The sequence below is a fragment of the Mus caroli genome, chromosome 2 (genome assembly GCF_900094665.2).
Source record: "Mus caroli chromosome 2, CAROLI_EIJ_v1.1, whole genome shotgun sequence".
NCBI classification, from domain to species: Eukaryota; Metazoa; Chordata; class Mammalia; order Rodentia; family Muridae; genus Mus; species Mus caroli.
In genome coordinates this window covers 31432939-31451059 of record NC_034571.1, presented here as the reverse complement: position 1 = coordinate 31451059, position 18121 = coordinate 31432939, and the positions used below count along the sequence as shown (strand labels likewise).

Below are 18121 nucleotides of genomic sequence, written 5' to 3'. Positions count from 1 at the left end.
GGTGGGTAGGACAGGTGGGCAGGACAGGTGGGTAGAACAGGTGGGCAAGACAGGTGGGTAGAACAGGTGGGCAAGACAGGTGGGTAGGACAGGTGAGTAAGTCAGGTGGGCAGGACAGGTGGGTAGGACAAGTAGCATTGCTGTCTGCCTGCCCTGCTGGGAAGACCAGAGGCCACAGTAAGGCTGGCCTGAGGCTTCCTGGGCAACGGAGAGAGCAAAGTGGATCAGAGGCTAGGAGACCCAGGGTTAACAGCAGCTGAAAAGGGAAGAGAGCAGGTAAGAGTCTATTGTTATGGGAGGCCACATAGCAGGAACTTGATGCAGTTAGCCCCATCCACAGTCAAGGGCAGGACACATGCATTCCCCCCTTTGATACAGTTCAGGACCTGAACCCAGGGAATGGTGCCACCCACTTTGAGGCTGGGCTACCCTCACCAGTTACATAATGGAGACAGTCTCCCCACAGACCAACTGAGTCTAGGTAATCTCTCACTAAGACTCTCCTCCCCGGAAATTCTACACATTGATAAAACTGTTACGGCGTCTAGGAGTCCTAGGTTTGAGTTACAAGTCCCATCTGTAGCTGTGTACCTTGGGACCCTTTGGAGCCTAAAGATCATTCTGACCATAGTCAGGGGTTCCCCACTGCTCGATTGGAAGTCAAGGGTTCTATCCTTGAGTATGCAGGACACAGCCTGGTGCTTTTCTGTGTCAAAGGGACCAGCTCTGCCTCCCTGCCTCCCCAGGGACATGTCATTCCCCACAAGCCCGCTTACAGACTGAGCCTAGAAATGGAAGGATCTGGGGCCAGAGAGATGGCTCAGGGGATAAAGATGCTTGCAGTTCAAGTATGACAACCTGAGTGTGATTCCTAGAACCCATGTAAAGATAGGAAGAGAATGCCGGGCAGTGGTGGCGCATGCCTTTAATCCCAGCACTTGGGAGGCAGAGGCAGGTGAATTTCTGAGTTCGAAGCCAGCCTGGTCTACAGAGTGCGTTCCAGGACAGCCAGGGCTACACAGAGAAACCCTGTCTCGAAAAAAACAAACAAAAAAAGATAGGAGGAGAAAACTGACTCCACAAAAGTCATCCTTTGACCTTCATGTGTACAGCATGGCGCACATGCACAGGCACACAAACATACACAAAGAGACAAATAGATACACACACACACACACACACACACACACACACACACACACACACGGGAGGAGCTGACTGTGCATTCCCTTCCCTGATTCAGGTACACGAGGCTACATTGTTGCTTTACCACAGATCAGGACAAAGAGGCTTGAGGATTCCCAGGTCTCAGCCCAGGGCCTGTTGAGTATCAGAATCAGGAAACGACCTGAGAGGCAGAGCAGGCTTCATTAGAGCCTCCTAAGCCTGAAGTGGCAGATTCAACCAGGGAAAAGGACCGCATAGGCCCAGTTTCAGAGACAAAGATATATGGCTCTTGGTTTGACTGTACCAGCTTTGTGTCTTTAGGCAGATTGCTCAGCCTCTCTGAGAAGCCCTCTCATCTCCAGCGTGAGGGTTGAGAGAAAACGAGGTGATGAACAGAGGGGGGTGGCTGGGCACATCTGTGATCTTAACATTAGCCTCACTCTTGGCTAGCCCTGGACAGCATCTACAGTCTCTCTGACTCAGAAGAAGGGACCAGGGCATCATGACCTCAGACTTCTGACAGCTTTGAGCCCAAAATAGCTCTGTCTTTAGACCAGTCCAATCCTGTCACAGCTGTGCCTGCCTTTTGCTGTCCCCTGTGTGAGCTGACACAGGTTCTTGCCATGTCACATAGTCACACTCAGTCCTGAACTGGCTCAGCAAACAGTTCCCAGAAGGGGAGATTTTCCATAGCGAATGGAAGAGCCCATGGTTGGCAGCTTGAGCCCAGCAATGGCTCTCAGACAGTGCAGCCAGAGAAAAGTCCCAGACTGCACACCCATCTCCCTGGGTTTGGTTACTGCTCTTCATGTGTGCCCTCAACTCCCTTGAGCCTCAGTTTCCCCTTCTATAAAATAGGCTAATAACAGCCTGCAGGTTGGTTATGAGGATTCAAGTAGACCAGGCACAGCGGAGACTGTTCCTGATACCCGACTCGGAGCAAGTACTCCAAAAATAGTGCTGTTAGTTGAGCCTGGTGGTACAGACCTGCAGTTCCAGTTGCCTGGGAAGCTGAGGCAGGAGGATTGTTAAGTTTGAGTCCTGCCTGAGCTACTGAAGGAGTACAGTGCAAGCCTGGACAAATAAGTTATAGAGTCCCTGTTCCAAAATAAAAAAACAAAAAGAAGCTGGGAGTGGGTGGGTACACACCTAGAATCCCAGCACTTGGGAGGCAGAGGCAGGTGGATCTCCATGAGTTCAAAAGCCTAGTCTACATAGCTAGTTAGTTCCAAGCCAACCAAGGCAATGTAAGAAAGACCCTGTCTCAAAAGGGAAAAGGGGTGGGTGACTAAGGGTATAGGCCTGTCTGTGGTAGAGGGCTTGTCTGGTGTGTTTGAGGCTCAGGGTTTGATCTCCAGTACTGGGGGGAATGTGTTGTGGCTACTTCATCTTTAATCCTCAGAACCCAGCAGAGGCATAGCTGTCTCCTCACCACAGGGATCTCAGTGACCTGGGCAAAAGCAATTACTGGTGACCAGAGGAACCGGGGTATAAGCCTGTGTCCCACCCCCAGGAGGCACAAAGCAACTGATGCCTCCCAGGACATTCACATGTCCTACTCACCTGTGTGAGCCATAGAGCCACAGGGGGCCCCTGCTGCACTCATGTTCACTTTGTGTTGGGAGTACACGGGCAACTGGGAAGTCAATTCACAGAGCAGGACTGGACTTGCCAATTTGTCTGCTCAAGAAACTGAGGCTGAACCAGTAGTAAGGACTGGTTCTGGAATGCCTGGCCACCCAGAATGCCGATTTGTATCTAGATGGTTAGAACTGGAACATTCTACCGTGGAGACCAACTTCCATAAGTGACTGTTACCAAACAAAGAAGGGGAGGATGTCTGGGTACAATGGGCCAACAAGAGGTCCAGCTGCTCCCATTCATTCATTCATTCATTCATTCAGTGATGTGAACACAATGCCCTCGGGAAGTGCTGCTAACACAAAATTACAAGGAAACAGTGCAAGCAAGACAGGCTCTGTCCTCAACATCCTATGATCCCAGATAGGAGTCAGGGTAGTGACCAGTGTCTTGAGGGGACACTGAGAGCCCAGAGCAGGGTGTGGTGGGAGAGATAACAGAACCATGAGAATCCCAGAAAAAGAGGTGGCAGGGGGAGGGGCTTCCCTCACTGATGCCCACAACCTCTCTTTCGTCCCTATCTTTGACACTCATGAGGACTACCAGAAAGACTTGCTGTTTTGAAGGATAGACCTTGGCTGATACTTGTTCCCATTTACAAATGAAAAACTGAGGCCCATGAAAACAGTGCACTGGTGGCAGGCCGTGCACAGCTTCTAAGCTCTCTTCTTCCTCTGGTCTTCCTGCCTCTAATAGCTCTTTGACTTGCCCTTATCCCCAGCCATCCTTGCCCTTGACCTAGACCTAGGCAACTCTCACATTTTTGTTTTTATTAATCAATTAATCAGTCTATCTATGTATTTATTTGGAGACTAGTTGTCCTGAAACTTAGTATGTGGACTAAGCTAGCCTCAAATTCATGGAGATCCACCTGCCTCTGCCTCCTGAGTGCTGGGACTTAAAGGTATGTGCCACCACACCGGGCTTAGGTTCACTTCTCAACCTCTGCTGTTTCCTCTGTGCACATCAGTACTGATGGCTATGATTCCACTGCCCAGGGACCAAGCCCCTGAACATGAATGGAAGCAATGTTCAGCATTGTCTGCCTTCCAGATGGGAGGGAGTCTTACACAACTTCAAGAAAGGAGAGCCTAGAGTTCCAGCCAGCTTGGATACATCCAGCTTTGTTCCCATCAGGTTCCCAGGACCCTTCAAGAAGCTTGCTGAGAATATCACTGCAAGGAGAGAACCTTCCAGAGTGCCTCCGCCTCAGACCTTTGCACCGCCCTTCTGTCTGTCTGGAATGCTTTTCTTTGCTTCTTTCCCCAGGTGAGCTGCATCCACTCAGCTCATTGCTCACACAACAGCATATTTGGACACCCACTAAGGCCAAGCAGAGAGATGTGCTCTGGGGATTCAGAGAGCTTAGAGATTAGAGAGAGCTGCACAGTTAATCCCATACCGACGAAATCCACAAAGCAGAACAGACTGGACAAGAGACAGCAAGACAGTGAGGTCTGTTTCAACGAACTCAGGAAACATGAAGGCTTCTCAGAAAAGACAACTTTCCAGGAGCCAGGACAAAAAAAAATTAGAGTTAAATGACTGAAGAGATGGAGGGGGGATGCCCCAGACAGAAGGAACAGCCTGTGCAAAGGCCCTGAGGTGGGTCAGGCCAGCAGAGCTGGTGCAGGGGAAAGGGACAGAAGTATAGGTCTGTGGCTCAGACCTAAAAGGCAAGCCATATGTGTACTAGGGGGGAAGGGTCAAGAAACAGGAGGAAGGCATGGGTGGTGGCTTTCCCAGAAGCCAGGGGAAAGAAATGATTCAAGGAGGGAGTCATGGAGGATCTGAGCGACCTGCTTGGTCATAGAGCCTCCCAGGAAGAAACCAAGGCTCCCTGATCCAGTAGCATCACTATCGCTACGGGAAGAAAACCAGACTTGTCTTTTCTCTCCATATGCCCAGACTGAGGCAAGACCACGTGGACTCAACAGAAGGGAACCATCCACAGGCTAGGAGAAGGGCCCTCAGCAGAAACCAGAAACCAGATCACCTGGAAGTGGTCTTAGTCTTCCAGCTTCTGGGTCGGTGAGGACGTGATTTCCACTGTCATTTCTGGCCCGCCTACAGCATTGTGTCGTGGCCATCCTCACTCACAGGGGCTATCAATGGCACGGAGCTGCCTCTTTCAGAAAGCCCTCCTTGACACGGGGGAAGGGGTTCCATGGTGTCCGGGCTTCTTCCTTGGAGGCCTAACTGGGCTTTGTACTAACCTGGGAACTGCATAAAGGCAGCAGCAAAGTTGGGCTTCTTGCCCCAATCCTCCTACCACACCCCGGCTCATGACCTGAGGTAGTGTGGACAAATGAATAAACAGATGTATGGCAAGAGCTGGAGAGGGGGCTTCCTTTCTTGTCCTGGCCCGGAACAAGTTTCAGCTGTAGACTTCTGAGGCTGACTTGGTGGGAAGTCAGTCCCTGCTCAGCTCTACTGAAAACAATCCCAGAGAGAATAAGGGCTCTTCCTCTGCCCTTCCTGGCCTTGCCTGGAGTCTCCTCTGTCCCAATGCCTCTTTCCTTGATCCAAGACACACACTTCCCTGCCATAGCAGAATCCAGGAAATCAACAGGCTAAGACAGGGGTCAGGTTGCACACCACTGAGATAAAAAAAACTGGTTCAGTTTCCAGCCTCGTCCTGCCCAGAGGTTGCTGTTGGCAAACACAGGGCACTGAGACAGGGGCTCCCGAGATACCTCTGGATGGGAAGGGGCTCCAGGGAACTCCAGGGCTCTGCCCAGCCATGTTGATCCCTGTAACCACTCCGCACATCCACAATTCTCCAGGTTGGATCGGATCTGTGCCTTCCTGGAACAACATGAAGGAACCTTTATGGGTCATGCCCAGGCCATGCCATGCTTGAGATGGACAATTCTGGAAATGCCAAGCCTATCTATCTTACAGCCCAGACTGTGTGTCCCCAGGCTACCCTCCAGGAACATATCCCTCCAAAGCAGGTCTGGGGATTCATGGGTGGCCTCCCGTCCCAGACCAAAATTTCTTCCAGAACAGGAGCTGTATTCCTCCCTCCTCCCTCCTCCCTCCTCCCTCCTCCCTCCTCCCTCCTCCTCCCCTCCTCTCCAAGGACGGATTGTTACATGGATGAAGTGTCCCACAGATCACACAGGGTACAGTGCCCTGTCGCCTTACTGTCTGAAGACACCAGGTTCACAGTAGGGCCTGGCTCAGCCCCCCTGGGGGATGCAGCTTGAAGCATGGCAAAATCCTTCTCTCTCTAGACAGAGCTGGGCTGCTGTAGGAGGAAGGGAATTTGGCCTTGACTCTGGGCCAGGCAGCCAGGCCTGGCTGGAACAAGGGAGTCTGGAGAGAGAAGAGCTATCTCATTTTAGTGGAGTGTGTGGTCTCCAAAGGGCCACAACCCTGAGAAGACTTGCCTAAGTCGTTTGCCATGGAAAACCTCCTTGGCTTACAGTACCTTACCTTACCTAGGGCCCTGTCTCCCCAGTAAACCCTTCATCCTGTACCCTCCACCTCCTCCTCTCATCTTTACTCCTGCCCTCCTGCTTCTCTCTGTTGCTGGGAGACAGCCACCATATGCCAGCATCCTAGCCAAATGAGCAGTAGCCTGGCCAGCCAAGTAGCCAGTAAGCTTGAATACCTGTGTCCCTGGGGTCCCAAGCCTCCTGAAGCCCCCCTAGAAGAACCATTCTGTGGTTTCCAGACCGCAATCCCACTCTGCCTGGGCGCTGACCACAGCAACTTTTCTCCAGCATTTTGCTTAGGGCTCCCAGGACCCCAAGGGGAGCTGAGAAGGATAGCTCCCCAATGGCAGCAGCCTGGGGGCCTTGTGTACCAGAGAGGAAAGCTGGGAGCTCTCAGCTTAGCCCTGGCCTTTAATTACAAGGTACATTCAGTTGCCTGCTCACTTCTGCTTCTCTGCAGACCTCACTAATTGAATTTGCCACAGCAGCAGGCAGACCTAGGGGACTGAGAGACCAAGGAGCAGGGGGCTATAAACTTACTTCCTTTCCTGCTTGGCCAAGAGCAAAGTACAAGAAGCCAAGAAACTCTATCCGGTTACCGGACCATGCCAGTGCCACGTTTAAGGGGACCCTTCAGCCCCATGACCCAAGGCCCAGGGCACCCATGCCTGCCCTAAGCCCAGAGACCAGGTGGCACCCAGATGCCTGCCTCCCCCGACCCATTTCAACTCTGATTCCCAAAGCTATGCAAAGTCTGCTGGAGCAGTGGGCTAAAATCCCAAACTCTGCCACTTAGCCACTTAGCTGGCGCGGCTCACCTACCGTAGGAGTCGCCTGGGTCCAGGAGGGAGTCGGGCTCCATGGCGTGTGGGCCCCTGGGCCGTGGCCCCACCTGATTTATGAACCGAGGCCGTCTCCATGAGCGCCTGCGCTTCTCCTTTTGTATTCCATCTGGCGGCTTCTCCAACTAGATGACTGGGTATTCCTGCAAGCAGGCCCCTTTCCAGCCCTCGCCTTCATACAGTACATTTAAAGTAGCAGTAACCTTTTTTTCCTCCCCCCGCAGCCTGCCTGGAAACATTAGAAGGGACCGAGGCGGCGAGATGTCTAAAATAGGAAGACGCTGGGGACGGCTGGCCTGGCTGCCCGTGTTGCTGGCTGCAGGGATCTGGTCCGGCTGTGCAGATGGAAAAGCTAGAAGGTAAGGCTGACACGGAGCTTAACATCTGGAAGCTGGTTCTGGGACCTCAGAAACCCGTGCGAATGGATGGGGAGGCTGACCTCCTCGTGGGAGGGGATAAGGGTGTCTGCTGTTCACCGCCTAGCACCCCAAAGCCCAGGGGCTTCTCCCAGGCCTTGCAGGAACCTCCCACTCAAATCTGTTCTCAGACATTTCCTGCAGTGTGGGATGCAGAAATTGACTCATCCATCCATCCAGTCACTAAATATTTTTTTTTTGAGAATCCAGTCCTTGCCAGACACCGTGCTGTGCTGGGTCTGCAGCAGAGAGCAAGGTGAAATGTCTGGCCCACTGCAGGGGCATCGGCACCCAGCTGTGCTAGTTACTGCAATGGAGCGTGCAGGATCGCACCCCTGGAGCACAGAGAATGGGGGCTCCCTGGAATGAGAGAGATGGTCATGGGTGCTCCCTGGGGGAGAAGGCACATAGCAGTTAGCCGGGTAGAGAAGGATGAAAGGCATGCATATGAGACATTGGGTGGTCGTCAGATTTGTTCTAGTGGTTAGAACGAATAGATAGAGCTGAGCAAGAGGGGGAGAGGGAGTCCAGAGAAGCTGGAGTTGGACATCTGGTTGGTGACATGATTCCAGTTGCCTTAAGAAGGCCTCTCTGGCCATTGTGTTAAGGGTGGGGCAGGGATGGGCAGAGCATGCCTATAGCTTCCACAAGAGCAGCTGTGGTCACACGGGGACAAGTTGTTAAGCCCACCCACTGTGGTACCTTTTGGAGTGTTTACCCACCTGTTTCCCAGGAAAGTCTCCCAAGGGTGGCTTCAGCTAGAAACCCATTTCATAGACAAATACAATGCAGCTTAGAGATGTGTCCAGGCCACAGCTTATGAGTGACCACCTGGGCAGGTCTGGGTTCCAGAGAGGTCACAGCCTTGGCACCAGGGAGTGGAAGGACAAAGAGGCTTTCATTAGCTTGGCATCACCCTGGCCCAAACCAGTGCAAGGAGTCCAGGAGGGGAAATGCAAGTAGAGTGAACCATGTCCAAGCTGATGCAGAGGCAGGAGCAGAGACCTGTGCTGACAGGGGAGTATCTGGTGGGGAGCAGACAGATTGTCACGTGACTAGAGAAGGTTCCAGTGAGATGAGCACAGAGATAGAGCTCAGAGGATCAGAGGGACAACTGGAGTGCAGGCTTGCTCCAGGGGCTGCAGGAAGCATCTGTTCAGAGGCTGACCTCCTTTCCAAGGGATGCCTGGGTGTCCCTTTGAGCAGCCCTTTCCCAATCTCCCCAACACACAGTGCTGCCTGCTGAAGAAGAGATACCATTGGCCCTCTGCCTAGCTGAACGCTGAGATCTGAGCCGTCATTGGCCTGCTTTTTTGGAGGAATGGCTGTGGAGTTGGGTAGAGAGATCAAGAGGAGAGGGATAGGGGACATGCATCTACAGGACTCAGATCAAGTTTTTTCTGCCCTAAGTCCATGGTATGGGCCTGCACTGGCTTGGACCAGGGTGATGCTGAGCTAGCGGCATCCATACTGAGTCTATCCCAGCTGCTACCTAGCGGCTCCCAGAGAGCCAGTGGCTGCTGACGTGGTCAGCCTGGCCACAGGGAGGTTCCTCCTGCTCCTTCTCCCCTCCTCCCCACTTTGGATGACAGGATCCCGGCTCCCAGCCTCCTGCTGCCTTAATTACAGGGAGGCCAGGCCCTACCCAAGCCTACTGTGGGCACCAGGCTCCCTGGATCTCCTCATTAAGGGTGCCTGGGGAAGGGATACTGCAGGGGGTGGGGGAGTTAAGTATAGGGAATGGGACCATGTTTCCCCAGCAAGTAGGTGAGTTCTCTCCGGTCCTGGGGCATCCTGGATGCTCTAGGACTCACTACAGCTCAGCAAACACTGGGGAGACTGAGGTAGAAGGGTAGTGAGTTCAAAGCCAGCCTTAACCACATTAGTGGGAATCTAAAATGGACTGGGGCAGACTGGCAACAAGATAGCTAGCTTAGTGTTTTGGTAAAAAGCACTTGCTACCTAAGCCCGACAACCTGAGTTTGATTTGCGGAAATCACAGCAGAAAGAAACAACTGAAATTTGTACTTTGACCTCTCCATGCTTGTAGACCACGAGTGTGTGTGTGTGTGTGTGTGTGTGTGTGTGTGTTCTACATTCAATCCCCATCAGCACGTTAACCAGGTGTGGTGGTAATGCCTACAATTGGGAGACAGAGGCAGGAGAATCGGAAGTTCAAGGTCCTCCTCAGCTACAGAATGAGTTCAAGGCCAAGTTAGGCTATTAGAGCTCTTATTTAAAAAAAAAAATGATCAGAGTGCATTATGTGGAATTCCTAAATAATCAACAAAAATATGTCTGTTTGTTTGTTTGTTTGTTTGTTTTTTAAAAGGGTAGTCCCCTTAGCTCATAACTAGACTATGCCCTTAGCCGCTGGATGACTGGAGTAACTCAGCCATCCTTCAGGGCTAACATTAGGCTAGAAGGAGAAGACAGCCTAGGGCCCGGCCCATCTCTCACAGTCAGTAGAAGGTATGACTTCTCCCTCTCTCCAGCTCTGACCCTCTCCAGAGATTGGTGCAGCCAGTGGGGAGAGCAGAGGCCCGTTCTCTAGCCAAGGAAGCTGAAGGACTTGACAAAGCTTTTCACAATGAAGTCCAGGGCAGGAAGTGAGTCTTGGTGTCTGTGCCTCCATCATGGGCTGCTACCCTCCCCAGCTCCTTTTCCTTTTCCAGACAAGGAACAAAGCTTGACTCTCTGGCACTTTCTCCACCCATAAGTAGACATGTTTACAGATGCACCCAGAGTCCTTGCTCTCCAGGGCTCCTTTGCAATAACTGAGTCGCCACCACACACTCCCTTTCTTTGGTGACATCAGTGCTCTTGGCTGTGACTGTTGGACTTGCTTAGCATTACTTCCAGTTGTCATGCAATCAAGCAACCTTACAATCAGTGTCCTTCCTTCTTTTAAAGACAGGATTGGGCTGGAGAGATGGCTCAGTGGTTAAGAGCACCGACTGCTCTTGCAGAGGTCCTGAGTTCAATTCCCAGCAACCACATGGTGGCTCACAACCATCTGTTGTGGGGTCTGGTGCCCTTTTCTGGTGTGTCTCAAGAGAGCAATGGTGGTGTACTCATGCATTAAATAAATAAATAAATAAATAAATAAATAAAATAAAGACATGATCTCATGTGGCTCCCCAGCTGATGAAGAACTCACTGTGACACTGAGGGTGGCCTTGAATGTCTCCTCTTCTGGCTTCCACCCCTTGAGTACTGGATGCACAGGCACGTGGTACCACGATGGTTTTCACCTCAGCGCCAGGCACTGAATCCAAGATTGCATGCATTCTAGGTGAACACTCTGCTGCCTGAGCTACATCCCCAACACTGTGAGGAATGTCTTCATGTACCCTACTCGTATCCATCTGATGACTTCTGTAGGTTAAACTGTAAAACCACAGTTGGTGGAGCAGAAAGGCCTGCAGGCTCAACATTCTACAAGTGCTGACTTTGGCCTAGCTCTGGTACGAGGCCTGGTGTAGCCAGCATTCCCACTGTTGTGGGTTTATAATCTAGCTGAGGGGAAACACACTCTTCCATCAAAGATAGATGCTATTGAGAAAGCAAATAGAGGCCCAGAGGAATCGGATCTGAGCAATGGATTGATGGGTCCTGCTGTGCAAAGTCCAAGGGGCCATCAAGCATGAGTGAGCAGAGCCACCTCAAAGGCTGATGGGTAGAAGGTTCAAGATGATGGCCAGGGTGTTAGAGTGGGTGGACAAGTGAGAGGATGGCTCGGGAGAAGAGAGGAAGATCAGAAGCAGCATCATGGAGAGCTCTATGGGCCGGGAAGTATGGAGCCCATGGCAAGGGATGGGTCCAAGAGGCTCCTTGGCTGCTGCCACAAGTGAACTCAGAGACGCCACCTAGGACATTGCTATTACTGAAGGTAAAAACCCTGGGAACTCCAGCAGGGGGTGGGGGTTGACGGAAAGTGCATAGATTCAGGACACCTGAGGGGATCTTGAGTGCCATTGCAAGGCCAGCAGAGAAGGGGGGGGGAGTCCAGGATGACCTGAAGGCAGTTGGTCTGCTGCAGGGAGAGGAAGAGGGCTTGGGCGGGGCACAGGGAGCTCTGCTGTAGCGTGTGATGTTGGAGGAATACAGGCAGATAGATACACAGAGATGTCAGAGAGCTCAGAGCGGCAGGAAGGATGGGTTGGGGTAGCATGTGATGTGGGTCTGAGACCCACAGCTCCCTATGAAGCCTGTTAGGCCAGCCCAGCAAGAGATCTTGCTCCAGTCACAGTTGCCTTAGGCACAGAAAGGAGTTAAATAGGGGCTGTGGGTGTAGCTTAGTTGGTAGGGCGCCCAGCTAGCCTGCAAGAAGTCCTGCTTCCATCCCTAGCACTGCATTATAAACAGAGCATGGTGATCCTAGCACTTAGAGATGGAGACAGGAGGATCAGAAGTTCAAAGTCACCCTCTGGTACACTGGAAGCCAATCTGGATTACATGAGACCCCGCCCCCCCCCAAAAAAAGTGGGTAGAAAGGAAGGGAGAAGAAAAAGTAAAGGAAGAAAAGAGTGGAGTGAGACTTCAATCAGAGTAGTGAGGGGATGGGAGCCCTGCAGGAGGCATGAGGGAGAAAGGATATGTGCCTGGCACCAAGCTTGATCATTGCTTGCCTCTGCAAAGGTCAAACTACCAGCCCAGCATAGAAATAGTACTGCCTCTGTCAGGTCCTGAGCCTGGCCCAGCAGGAAATCCAGATGCCCAAAGGAAGACGCAGAGCTCAGCGATCTGAGAGCAAGATGAGAGTGAAGTAGGGACATGAGGGCTAGTGGTCAGCTCCGGCAGATTCAAGAAAGCATGGGGAGCAGGGCTGGCCAGGTAGGACTGTGACGGATGAAGAGGAGTTCACAGGACCGGAAGCAGGAGGCGTGGGAATGCGTACACTGAGATAGTGTGCTTCCACATCCTTCCAGTTGTCTCTATGCCCCAGATTTTCTGCTTGAACTTTCCTAAGGCCAAAGGGAGGCCAGGAGGAGCCCAGATGCCCTGCTCCCACTGAGCCAAGTGCTGTGGTGTCTGGCCAGGCTTATTGCTGTCTAGACACTGCCTGGGCACAGGTGGCAGAGCTCAAGACCAGGTGCCAACCTACCCGCCTTGGTCCAAAGCCCACTCCATCGCACCGGCTGAAGCGACCCTCAGCACTCAAGCTCCCTTTTCAGTGACTCAGTTTCCTCTTTAGTGCCTCTGGAGTGTGAGGGTAAGCCCTGGAGGGCTGCTGGGTAATTCATAAATTGGGCAGTGAGGACACCCTGTCCTCTCAAGACCATAGCACAGCCCTCAGGAGTGTGTGCAATTGGCCCAACATGGCTTCGTCCCCACATTCTCTTTATGTCTTCCCCTTCCCTCTCTCCCCACTTCTTTCCCCCTCTGTCTTAGTAACTGTTCTGTTTTGTGAAGAGACATTATGACCAAGACAACTCTTATCAAAGGAAGTATTTAATTGGGGGCTTGCTTACAGTTTCAGGGGGTTAACCTATCATCATCACGGCAGGCAGCATGCCTGCAGGTAGGTAAGCACAGGGCTGAGGGCTACAATCTGATTCACTGGCAAGCAGGCAGACCGAGAGAGAAAGACAGAGACATACAGAGACAGACTGAGACAGAGAGACAGAGACAGAAAGAGAGAGACAGAGGAGAGACAGAGACAGACAGAGACAGAGACAGACAGAGACAAAGAGAGACAGAAGGAGAGAGACAGAGACAGACAGAGACAGAGACAGAGACAGAAGGAAAGAGACAGAGACAGACAGAGACAGAGAGAGACAGACAAAAAGAGACAGAAGGAGAGAGACAGAGACAGACAAAGAGAGACAGAAGGAGAGAGAGAGAGAGAGAGAGAGAGACAGACAGAGAGAGAGAGAGAGAGAGAGAGAGAGAGAGAGAGACTTGGCCTGGTGTGGGCTTTTGAAATCTTAAACCCACTCTCAGTGACACAACAAGGCCATACTTCCGAATCCTTCCCAGACAGCTCAGGGGCTGAGCATGTGCGTATATGTGCTATGAGGGCATCCTCATTCAAATCACCACACCCTCCCACCCCAGCCACACGGCAGCCTCTCGGGCTTTGTTTTGGTTTAGAAGAGGATATTGCTATGTGGCCATGCTGGAACTTAGCATCCTCCTGCCTCAGCTTCTGCAGTGTGGGGATCACAGGTGTGTGCCAACATGGACTTTGGCACTCCCCCTCCCACCCCAGGGCCGCAGACTGCGTTCCAGAGCCATCCTGTTCACCCCACCCGACCCCACAGTGATTTCCTCCGCAGACCTCCAAATGGTGCATACTCTGCCAGTCCCCACCCTCAATGCAGGTCCATCCTGTGCTCAGAGCATCCAGAGGAGCCCCTAGCAAACCCCAACAAAGCCCACGATGGGGGAAGCTCAGCTGTCCTTTTTCTCCTCCTCGATTTATTGGGCACACAATGCAGTGAATCCTTGGACCTGAGACAGCGTCCCTGGAGTATCCTGTCTGTGACAGGTATCTCTCGTTTCCCTGACTCTTCTTGGGTCTTCTATTCTCAGTAGGACTCTGAACACAGGGCCACACAGATAAGAACTCCAACATCCCCTTGCCCCAACTCAGCGACTGAGAAGTGGTCAAGCTGGGATTTGAACCCTCGCCTCTCCAGTGGCCTCATGGAAAGGAGGTTGTCTGGTGTGGGCAGTAGAAAGGTGTGGAGACGGATAGAATCATCTGGATGATCAGCTGTCCCACCAGCCTCTGCTCTGATTCCCAAGAGTTCACATCTGGAAGCCCTCTGAGCCACGTCGTCCTGTTCCTAGATTATGGAGTTTCTTTTAAAGGCCCCAAGTCTCATGGCCAGTACCATCTAACAAGTCCCGAGCCACACCAGGCTACCCTGTCCCTGATGGTAGAAAAGCAAGGAAACGTCACGAGCAGATCGTGAGTTCCTTCAGAGGACAATGGCTCCCATGGCTGCCTGTGCAGGGCCTGTGAGTTAGCAGTCTCAGGGAATCCCACCACACTGTCCCATAAAACCAGGGATCAGGACAGAAGAGGCAAGACACTGCCTCCAGGAGTGAAGCGGGAAGAGTTTGGTCCAATTTGGACCCCAGACGCCCCAGTCCTGTGCAGGCAGATGGCTCAGCTGGTAAGGTTCTTATCACACAAGCACGAGGATAGGAGTTCAGCTTCTTAGAACCTAAGTGAAAAACCAGGTAGGCAAGGCGACTTGCCTATAATCCCAGGACCCAGGGACAAAGACAGAGGATCCTTGGAACAAGCTGGCTCACCACATGGTAAAATCTCTAGGGTTAGTAAGATGTTTGTGCTAAATAAGAAACTAGGAAGTTAAGAAAAGGTGGAAAGACTGATTGAGGGAGACAGGTGACATCCGCCAGCCTGAGGCTTTCATGCGCCTGTGCACACGAGCATGCATACATGTGTGCACTCGCACATACACATGCAAAACAACATTTTCTCAAAGAAAGAAATCAGTCATTGGGGTGCTGCTGAGGAGGACGAGTCACCAACCTTCCCAACTAGCTGATCCCAGGGCTGGCTCTTGGCCACAGAGCAGTGTGAACACTCTCAATCCCAGAGCAGTGTGAACACTCTCAATCCCAGAGCAGTGTGAACACTCTCAGCCACTTAGCAGTGTGAACATTCTCAGCCACAGAGCAGTGTGAACACTCTCAGCCACAGAGCAGTGTGAACGCCCTCAGCCACAGAGCTGTGTGGAAAGTCCCAAGTCCTTCCAGAAAAGCTGGCTAGAGAGGAATAGCTAGAGTTAGGGGCTTTAAGTATTTTCCAGGGTAAGGGGCTCAGAATGGTAGTCTGGGGTCCTCAAAGATCCCCCAAATCACAGTGAACCAGGAGGCCTGCCTTGAGGTCCCAGGATCCAGCTGGACTTGTGTCCTGGAAAGGAAACCCCAGCATAATCAGTGACAGTGAACCTGTACATAGGTCAGCGCAAGGATGGTGCAAATGTGAAGGTCCTTTTTCTCATCCACCAAGCATCAAGGTCACCACCCAAGACAGTCATAGGTGTCCCCAGATTAGCAACCCCTGGAGACCCCCTCCAGGACATAATCCCATGAGCTAGCAGTCTCCACGGCACACTGTCCCACACATAGCTGGATTACCTGCCAGAACAAGAACTCTGCTCTCTTCTAGGTGGTGCTGGGCAGTCACGCCGAAGCCAGTCAGGAAAACCCACAAGAAGCCTGCTATGTTTCCAGATGAGCAACAGTAGCCGTCTGTGCGATTCAGCAAATGCTGCCTGAAGACTATGCCAAAGGAATGACCCAGGGATGAGTCAGCCAGAGTACTGGCCATGGGCATCACCAGCCATAGGAGAGAGGCTCTCAAAGTGTTACCAGGTGGGGAGTCTGCTCACCGTTGCGAGAGACTTAAAATGCTCTTTTACTGTGGCCCTTTGGAAGACTGGACACACGGAAAAGAAAGTTCCGAGTGTCAGACCACATAGCTGACCCATTGCAGGGCAGGCAAGTTACACGCTGGAGGGGCCACGCAGTAAATATTTCAGACTTTGTAACTCTGCTCAGCTCTGCATTTGTAACTGGAGAACAACTTTGGGCAGCTCCCCAATGAGTGGATGTGACTGTGGACCAATCAAACAGAACTCTTGGGGGCAGGATGGCTCAGCAGTTAAGAGCGTTTGATGTGAAATGACGAGCAGCAGATCCCAGCACTGTCTGTGGGACAAGTGGACCATGCCAGCAGACAGAAGAACTAGTAAGGTTGAGCAGGTTTAAAACCCCAGGGAGTCTTAGCATTGAGAACAGCAGGCTTGGAAACAGCTTCCTGCCAAGCTCTTCCTGTCCTGGAACAGGTAAGCGTGACACCCCATTGAGAGGACCACAACTATCAATCACATAGGGACAACACCTGACGTCCTTTCCATGCAAATAGAGCATGCCTAACATCCCAGACTGAGCCAGCGCGAAGCATCGAACTCTGGACCCCGCCTGATCCTTGAAATGTATATGTTTATTCCTATCCATGTGGATGAAGTACACAAGTTATTTCACTGAGAATTGTCTGAGAGTGGCTGTTTTATTGAGCTGTAAGACTCTGGGGGAGAGTTTTCTCTCCTGAAGCATTCATTGCTGGACCTCGGATCTGCCTAGCAGGCTGGACTCACACGCCTGCTTGCTGCTGCGGCTACCAGCTGCCCTTCGTTGTTAGTCACAACCACTCCCCACCTTGGCGCTGAGATGATGGTAGTGGGAGAGACCCTGACGCTGCATGAGCCTCCCTTTGGAGAGCTCCAACACTTTGGCCATTCCAGCCAGTCTAAAGCCCCTTGGAACCTTTCTGTCTAGATCAGAGATCCTCAGATTGCGTTCTGTCTCCCCTGAGCTGCTTGCCAGCAGCTCTCTGGCACCCCAGCGATGAAGCAGACACACAGCCCTTCACCCGTCTAGTAAAGAGGGCATCCCTAGATGCCCGCAGGTGCCTGTGACTCCAGTGCGAGGTAAGTGGAAGTAGGACGGTTGCTGGGGCATGCTGGCTTCCTCCAGCTTAGCTGAGAACCTGTGAGCCCCAGGTTCAGTGAGAGAACTGCCTCAAAGGAAAAGGAAGGTATACAATATCATCTTCTAGCCTTTAAGTCACCCTTACACAGGCATGTAGACACACACACATACACACACACAAATAAATAAATAAACATACAAACCATTACTTGACACCAAAAGTGGACTTTCTTATTTTCTTATCTAGCCATAAAATAGTAAACATTTTTGGAGTTTCTCTTCAACCAGTTGAAGCTGTGAGGATCACATGGGTTGTAGTTTGCTGACCTGTGTCTGTGTGGGGATGCTGGGAGACTGGTTAGCCTTGAGAGGACAAGAGCCTTCAATGTCAGAGTGAGGCTTTTGGGTCAATGGGGGTTGGAGGTTGAGAACCGATGGCATTCACCGCTCAGCTGGTGAATCAGCTACCATCCATTTGATCTGCTCTCCTTTCTTTGCCCTGAGGACCAAACCATTGCCCACCTCAAAGCTCAGGAGCAATGTGTGGAGACCAAGCCCTGGCATAGTCATGGGGACAATTTTTAAAAACATTATTATGGCTCATGTGTGTAATCCCAGAACTAGAAAAGCTGAGGCAGGAGCATTACTATGAATTTGGGGACTTCCATAGAGAGGGCTAAAGATGAAAACTTAAAAAAAAAGTTAGGTCAAAAGAAGAACGTAGTTTTCTTTCTTTGGTTTTGAGTGTGTGTGTGTGTGTGTGTGTGTGTGTGTGTGTGTGTGTGTGTGTGTGTATTTGCTTGCTTGATTGCTTGCTTAAGACAGGGTCTTGTAGCCCTGGCTGTCCTAGAATTCACTAGGTGTGGACCATGCTGGCCTTGAACTCACAGAGATCTACCTGCCTCTGCCTCTGGGGTTCTAAGATTGAAGGTATGCTCTGCCAAGCTGAGCAACATGAGTTTTCCTTTAAGCTCACTCCCCACTCTGGGGTCACCACCATTAAGGGATGGCTAAGTGTGAGTCCAGCAGGCTACCAGTGCACACAGCTATAGACCCATAGATACACCCTCCCATCCAAGGCTCAGCATTCTCATGGGGTCACCACCATTAAGGGGTGGCTAAGTGTGAGTCCAGC

At 51.8% G+C, this 18121-nt stretch overlaps 1 protein-coding gene and 1 long non-coding RNA gene across 3 annotated transcripts in view; one reads left to right on the top strand and one right to left on the bottom strand.

The window, feature by feature from the left end:
- Positions 1-7243, bottom strand: part of Dab2ip (DAB2 interacting protein) — a 175484-nt gene extending 168241 nt beyond the window's left edge. For both annotated transcript variants that reach the window (XM_029484645.1, XM_029484669.1), the window contains exon 1: positions 7074-7243. In XM_029484645.1, the coding sequence (XP_029340505.1) occupies positions 7074-7113 (40 nt within the window). In that variant the 5' untranslated portion in view covers positions 7114-7243. The remainder of the gene's footprint in view (positions 1-7073) is intronic.
- Positions 7244-7254: 11 nt separating this feature from the next.
- The window catches only part of LOC110309229, a 14799-nt gene continuing 3932 nt past the window's right edge, over positions 7255-18121 (top strand). Inside the window, exons 1-2 of the long non-coding RNA XR_003838416.1 lie at positions 7255-7452; positions 15662-16985. This is a non-coding gene — a long non-coding RNA (uncharacterized LOC110309229). The remainder of the gene's footprint in view (positions 7453-15661; positions 16986-18121) is intronic.